General features: G+C 41.1%; 1 protein-coding gene across 5 annotated transcripts; it reads right to left on the reverse strand.

Moving 5' to 3' along the window:
• Positions 1-473: 473 nt before the first annotated feature.
• Positions 474-5,723, reverse strand: ZBED5 (zinc finger BED-type containing 5). 5 transcript variants are annotated; one of them, XM_002755051.7, is made up of 3 exons: positions 5,534-5,723; positions 3,819-3,932; positions 474-2,763 (listed from the first exon to the last, which is right to left on the reverse strand). In XM_002755051.7, exon 3 carries the CDS (start codon positions 2,542-2,544, stop codon positions 541-543), a length of 2,004 nt encoding a protein of 667 aa, XP_002755097.1. In that variant the 5' UTR covers positions 2,545-2,763; positions 3,819-3,932; positions 5,534-5,723; the 3' UTR covers positions 474-540. The 5 variants fall into 5 exon arrangements, with proteins under 5 accessions (XP_002755097.1, XP_054098049.1, XP_054098048.1 ...); XM_054242074.2 differs by having other exon boundaries at positions 474-2,795; XM_054242073.1 differs by having other exon boundaries at positions 474-3,310.
• Positions 5,724-8,064: the final 2,341 nt, after the last annotated feature.

Here is an 8,064-nt window from a genome sequence, read left to right on the forward strand (position 1 = left end):
CCATGAGACCATCGAGGAGTTCACAGTTGAGACACAAACATTAAATACAAGTATGAAACAGAATCAAAATAGGAAGATACAGAGAATGAAAGTACCTACAAGTCAAAGTGTTGAAGCAAATAGGAGCCTATCAGAAAGATGGGGACAGAATTGTTTTTTCAGACTGAAAACCATAAAACAGTGTGATATGTTTACAGAATGGCAAGAAGTTCCACAGGATTGGAGAGCTGTAGGGTAGACAGGGAAAGATTGGTAGGGATCAGATCTTGCAGAGACATGTTATGGGATTGGGACTCTATCTTGTGGATCATTATTTCCGAGTTATGATCATGGAAACCTTTACAATTTACAGCGTAAAGAAGAAATACCAACAGTAACACAATACGTTTAAATTTTTGATTCTCTAGCTTTCTTAATATCTAAATAGTATAAAAAATTGAATTATTTTATTTAAAACCCCCAAATACCACAGATGAAGTAAATCATCTTTTATTTTTATCTTACATTTGGTTATCATGATACATGCAAACCCCTCCAACTTTAATGAGAACAGTGTTTTTGTGTCTTTTTATCACATATCCGCTTAATATTAGGAGTAATGTTGCTAAGTCGGATTCGCATATGAGGTGCAGCATCAAGTCTTTTCCTATATTTTGTTTTTGTTGCAGCATAATATGAAAACCCTGTTTCACACAGGTGCATTGTAGCAAAAGGAAGAAGTATACGCACTGCACGTCTTGCAATGCATGGGTATTCCTGAATTAGGCTACTCCAAAAATCATTTAGTGAAAGTTCACTGAAATTTTGTTTCACTTGAGAATCAGATGTTAAATCAATCAGGCTCTCATAGTCCCGTGCTACTAATGAGGCTGGTTTAACAGTAACTGTAAATGGATTTCTAACCCAAGCATTATTGTCATTTGTTACAGTAAAGTATTTTAACAGAGTAGAGCGCAAACCCCTAAGGTGCTGCACAATGGCACTGCAAATATCTTTATCAACTGTAGAATTATTTTCAGTCAAAAAGTCGCTTAGTGTAGGAAAACAATCAAAGTTCTCTTCTTCTACAGACGAGGCCCAAAATTCCAATTTTCTTAACAATGATGACATTTTATCAAATACTGTAAAAACCGTCACATTTTTTCCTTGCATTGACAAATTAACTTCATTTAATTTAGTAAAAATATCTGCAAGATATGCAAGTCTTAGCAGCCAAGATGAATTTGTTAAACAATCAGAGAGTCGAAAAGCAGAATCCATGAAAACCAAAAGTTCACGACGAAGTTCAAATAGTCTTACAAGAACTTTACCTCGAGAAAGCCACCTTATCTCTGTATTTAGAAGAAGTGCTGTGTGCTGCGCACCCATTTCCTCACATAAAATTTTCAGTAGTCTGGATTGATGTGGTCGAGCTTTAATATAATTGATGATTTGTACTGCCTGGTCTAGCACGTTTTTTAGAGATGCAGGCATTATTTTAACTGCTAGTGCATGTCTATATAATAGGCAGTGACTACTGGTGCTTTCAGGAGCCACATATTTTATTAAGGTGACAGCCTCAGCAATTTTCCCATCCACTGCCCTAGAAGCATCACTACAAACATCAACACATTTTTCCCATTCAATTTCATGTTTCTGCATAAAATTGTTAATACAGTTGAATATTTCTTCACCTGTAGCATTACTTTGCAAAGATTCACACAGGAGTAGGTCTTCCTCAATGGACTTATTAAACCTATAACGAACAAACACAAGCAGCACAGCAAGTCCTGAAACATCAGCTGATTCATCCAGTTGCAGTGAAAACCCATCACAAATTTTCAGTCTACAAACAAGCTCTTCTTCAATGTCAGCAGCTAGATCCTTAATTCGACGTGCAACAGTACTGTTTGATAGCTGTACTGCATCTATTTTTTTACTATATTGCTCATCAAACATCCGCATCACTACATCTTTTGCACAAGGTTTGATAAGCAATTCCCCAATAGTATGAGCCTCTCCACTCAGCGCTATATGGTAACTTACATTGTATGACGCTTCTGTAGCACTTTCATTATCTGTATTCACAATTTTAGGCATTGGGGGTTTATTATTTTCAGGGGAATCAAGATGTTGCTTGAAAAAACTTATGTCTTTGTCTTTATATGCAGCATGTTTAGTTTCCAAATGTCTTCGAAGCTTACTAGGGGCTAAAGAGCTATTTGATAGAATTTTCTTACATAATACACACTGAGCATGAGGTGCATCTCTATTTCCGAAGTACGTAAATCCAAAAGACAAATAACTTTCATCATATTTTCTTCTTTTTGGTTTTTTACTAAATGTTATTTTGTTGGAATTGGATATAAATTTGACCCTGGAAAGCTCACCTTCTGATGTTTTAGAAACTGAAGGTTGCAACTGTTTATCTTCACTTTGTAATATTCCGACCTTCTGATCATTTGATTCAGACACAATCTGATAACAGAAAGATTCCACTTCTTGTTTAAGACTTCCTTGTTTCAGCAACAGATCCATGGGCAATGAGTTTGTGGTACAAAACATAGTTAATTTAGAACAGACATTGAGTATCACAAATGTGTTCAAATTATAAGACAGGATACAAACAAGACGAGCAATCGTCAAAGAGATGATACACAGCAACACATCAGTTAATTTGTTAATGCTGCCTATGCATCAATGCGCAGATGGAACATCATACGTTCATGTATCAGGTGATCTCTCATGCGACTTCCTGGTGCTCTCAGGTATGGTACACCTTTTCTTAAAGGTAGATTATCACATAAAAATAAAAGCTATAGAAATGAGTTTAGTAGTCTTAATCTCATATTTAAAGAAACATATTAACATCAACCATAAAGAAAAACTATTAGCATCAATCTTTTTCTCAAAACATTTATTAACTTAGAGAATATTAATATTCTATAAAACATAATTTGGGAATAATTGAGCCAAGAAACTATTAAGAGTTGTTACACATATTTTTAAGAAAGGGATCTTGAAGAATATGTCCCATGGTGGGGGTTGGCAGGGTTTTTTTGTAAAGGGCCATATAGTCTCTTATGCAACTACTCAACTTTGTAGTTGTAACACGACAGCAGCCATAGACAATACATAAAAGAATGGGCACAGGTGTGTTCCAATAAAACTTTAGGTACAAAACCAGACAGCATGGGCCATAGTTATCAGCCCTGTCTCATGGTACATAGTATTGTGAAATCTCTTTTAGCTTTCGATGCCTACTGCCATTAGATGTATTAGTTGTTGATACTATTATATATCTGAAGTCCCTTCAGGGTTATCAACAATTCTGAAGAAGTGAAATAAAAATACACACAGTTCCAAGTTTTGCAAGACACACAATTCAACTGTATCCTAAATACTATGTGTTAACAATGCAGAATAAATTGTAGATCAAAAGTTAGGCACTGTTTCTCTGTACTTAAATTATATAAATGTTTATATTATCCAAATTAAGACTCAATGAAAGTAATATATTTTTATGGATTACTCTGCGTTCTATTTAGACAACAGGTGAAAACTTAACCAGGACCTAAAGAAAATATAAACTCTCATTTAATAGGTTTATTCCTCAGATAATAAAACAAATCATAATTAAAAGGATAATGCAATCTAAGGATTGCTGAAGAATACTATTAGCTCTATAAATTAAGGCATACAAATCATGTCTGCCCAAATATAGCTACTTTAGGTTTAAACTTTATAACCTGGCTATAGATATAGGGTAAGTGTTGTATTCTCATGTTAGATCCTGAATAAAAAATGGTTCTCCTATTAAGGGGTAGAGCGTAAGATACCTGAAATAAGGCGTTCTCCTTTCTGTAATCCCTCTCTCCACCTTGGCAGCTTGAAATGCACTCTTCAAAATAATAAAAATAAGGGATGGGGTGGGAAGGGGAGTAACCAAAAGCCTAGAATGAGAAAAATCAAAATTAGACATGATAACAAGCAGAACTATAAGCCTGTAAGATGACCATTCTTTCTGGATCTAAGCAGTGCAAATGATTCTTTACTGCAATGCAGATCTTAAACTGAAACAGAAGACGTCTCGCATAGTAAAAATTCTAACATTTTCATCCTGTTCAATATTCTGGCAATTTAGCTGCTTTGAGATATTCCCCCATCCACTCACTTCATAAAATATGTTAAATAAACAACAACACACTCTCAAGAACTTTAAACCTAATTTTTAAAAGTACAGACTCATCTTAATGTCTCTAAAACTAGGCCTTGAATCTAAAATGGAATTATACATAGAACTATTACATGAAATAGTCCTTTCACTACAATCACTTTCAGCCCCCCAATAACCAATCTTCTCAGGGAAACAATGTTTAATGAGTGATCACTGTTTATTATATGCCAATAACTGTGCTAAATTCCTCATATAGATGACCTAATCTATGAAGAGACAAGGACTATTAATAACCCCACTTTAGAGATAAACAGACACAGAGACATTAACACATCTCGATAAGTTAACACCTCTTCCAAGTGAAAAGCCAACTACAGAGCCCAAAAAGTTTGACTGCATAGCCCATGTGTCTAGCCACTACTTGTGTGTTCCTCAATAGTTTTAATACGCCAACTACTAAAAAATCTGGTTACTAGGAGTTAGGCTACACAGAGAAATAGATGAACAATGGGTTACAACTGCCAGAAAGTCGAGGGTCTCATACTGCCAACAGCAGAAAGCCCCACTTCTTATTGGGAGCAAAAAAGCAGATTCTCTTTCCATAGTCTCCATTTGGATTTTGCATCGGAGAACTTTGTGGAGATGCTGGTTCACCTAAGAAGATTAGAATCCCTCTCCCTCGTCGCTAGAGAAGGACACAGAAGAGTAGGAAGCTTTTGTTTTCAGAAAGGAGGTTCTCACTCCTCCTCTTCAAAGGTGATTCCCCAGAATTTCTGGAGGACAAAGAATCTGGACTCCCTTGAGAGTAAAGTTCCCATTCCACTCCCTGGGGAGCGGAGAAAACCTTCATCTTTGGTCTCCTTCCGGGTAAACTGACAGGTATCACAATCCTTCCCCCCCACCCCTCGGGCGGTTCCGGCTGGTAACAATACCCTCAGGGTCAGGAGGGCAGGGTCTGAGAGCAGGGTCAGCCAGAAAGGTGGATACTTCAACACCTAAATGCTTTTCTAAATGGTCACCTGAATGTGCAGCCAGGGCCAACTATCCCTCAGCGCCTCCCTGTCACAGGTGCGCGCTGCCCGCAGATCTCCACGACTGAGAGGCTCGCTACCAGTCGCAGCCCACCCTTGCCTCAGGATTCCTCTCGCGTCCCCGGGCGGCCGCCTCCACTAACGACCACATGAAAACGTCTCAGCACCCAATACCATCTCTCTACTTCAAGTCCATCAGCGATGGAGAGAGCGGTCTTCGCAGCGGCTGGGCTGCACAGCAGCGCCGCGGTCCCCTGCTGAGCCCGAGACCGCCATTTTAGACAGCTCCGGGAAGCGGCCATTTCAGAGCGCACCGCTTAGCCGCGGCGGCGGCTATGCTCCTCACCTTCACCGAGGCCTGAACTGGGTCAAGAGCCAGTCGTCGCGGACTGGAGGGGGAGAGGAGAAGGAAAGGGGAATGAAAAACGAAACAGAGGAAAGAAGGATTCGGGGACAGGGTGATGCTCTCAGCTCAGGGATATCGCCTGGGCCACCTCCATAGAGATCCGATTCGCGGCTGGCGCGGTCGCTGGTCTGAAGATAAATTTAGCACTCTAGAGCACCCGAACCCTACAGTCTTTACGAGCGACTTCACCACCGCCCAATCAGCGCCAGATTTGTGCCCCATCACCAATCCGCGCTGAGCAGCGAGGCGGGACCACAGGAAAGGACCAAGCTCGGTTGAGGCGCGGCCTGGCCTAAGCCACAGCCGCAGCCGCAGCCGCAGCCGCAGCCGCAGCCGCAGCCGCAGCCGCAGCGGTGATTCCTTGGTGATAGCGGAGCGACTGTGTATGAAGCAATTGTTCTCAAACTTAACTAGCCCGTCGGCCCGGGCGCTTGTTGAGAGGGCAGATTCCTGGGTGCTGCCAGATACTGTTGGTGATCTTGTAGGGCTGGAGTGGAACCCATGAACGTGCGTTTTCATCATTTCTGGCGCTTTGCACGGACAGGGGTGATTCACGTGCATTCGTAGTGGCCCCAAAGGAGCACGCAGAGCCTCGGCTGCTGTGCAATCGCCACCTCTTTTGTTCCCGGAGGCTGCACCCCAGGCCTGGTTTACACAGCCGCCGCCTCCTTTCCTTGGTTTTCCACTGAGTTCTGGGAAGAAAACTCGCCCTTTCCTTCGCGGTCCCACACCCGACGACAGAATTTCTGGGGGCCTGGTCGGCCTGGCTGTGCGGAGGGCTGAGTCCGACCAGCGGGCACTAATCCGGCACAAACCCCACCGGACCTCTTGGGTGGCCCGGGGTGGGCTGGGGAGCCGCGGTACAGAACTGGGTAGGGAAAGGGGGCCCGCAGCGTCCACTGGAAAGCTGAAAGTCCGCTTGATGTCTTTGCATCTCACAGTGGCGCCCTTCCCCCAGGAACGTCCGTCCGCCTGCACAGAAGATTGCCTGCAGGGAAGGTCCAGCCCGCCCCGGAATACTCTTTTTTTTTTGGGGCTGCAGCTTTCTGGTATTTTAAACCACGATTCTGTGCCCTTCCCTGTTTTCAAAAACACCACGGCCAAAGGCTGCGGGTTGTGTGCTTTCATTTTGGTTCTGTGGTGGAGACCTGGAGTCTGTTTTTCCAAACAGGCACCTTGAAATAGATAAGCTTCTTAAGGGGGAAAGTATGAGTAGGCCCCATTATTTGCAATATTTTCGCCTTTCCAGACTCTGTAGAAATGACTAAATGAAGATTGGATCGTATTTTCAGGCACTGCACCAATGACAGAAAATTCCCAACTTGGGGTCAAAAGCAAGGGGAGCTTTCCTTTTTCTTAAATACTCTTCTGATCAAGTATCTAAGGTGTTGAAAGAAGCCTAATCCTTAATAACACGATTTACAGGACTGCACAATTTCCTAGGACTGACATTTAGTTCCAAATGTTTTGAAGTCATTTACAACATCATCTCACCCTGTAGTAAGTTGTCCATATGTACTCATTATTATTTTTAACTTATTCATATTAAATCATTTTCATTTAAACTTTAACCATAAATGCATAAATCTTTTTTGGGAAGGGGGCACAGTCTTACTTGAAGAGCAAAGACTTTTATTTTGTAATTGCAAGAGTTGTCTCGCTTCAGAATAATATTGAAATAATCTCATATTTTCATGTTTCATATATTAGAAAAACCTTTTATGTATGTGCTCCCAAACCGGTCTTTACACATCTAGTTTACATCTTCATAAAGAAAGAAAGCCCAAAACATTAAACTGATAGGCAGAATAGTGTTTAAATAAGTTCATCTAAAGTTTAGGACTTAGGTCCTGATATGATTTGGCTCTGTGTCCCTACCCAAATCTTTTCTCGAATTTTAATCCCCACTTATGGAAGGATTAAAGTGATTGGATTATGAGAATGATTTCTCCCATGCTGTTGATAGTGAGTGAATTCTCACAAGATCCAATGGTTTTATTAATGGTAGTTTTTCCTGCGTTCTCACATGCTCTCTCTCACCTGCCGCCATATAAGACCTGCCATGTAAGACCTGCCTGCTTCCCCTTCCTCCATGATTGGAAAATTTCTTGAGGCCGCCCCAGCCATGGGCAACTGAGTTAATTAAACCTCTTTCCTTTATAAATTACCTAATCTTGGGAATTTTTTTATAGCAGTGTGAGAATGGATTAATACAGGGCCCCAAATCTGAAGTGTCTGATAATTAAGGTTCATGAAACAACTTTTTTTTGTAATCGTTTTGTCAAATTATTATAGAATGTTGATGAGACAGATAAGAAAAAATAGACAGTGTAGAACTCAGACCAATAATACATGCAACCTGGAGTGCAGTGGCACGATCTCAGCTCCATGCAACCTCAACCTCCCGTGCTTAAATGATCCTTCCACCTCAGCTTCCTGAGTAGCTGGGACTACAGGTACATGCCACCATG

The sequence above is a fragment of the Callithrix jacchus genome, chromosome 10 (genome assembly GCF_049354715.1).
Source record: "Callithrix jacchus isolate 240 chromosome 10, calJac240_pri, whole genome shotgun sequence".
Classification (NCBI taxonomy): Eukaryota; Metazoa; Chordata; class Mammalia; order Primates; family Cebidae; genus Callithrix; species Callithrix jacchus.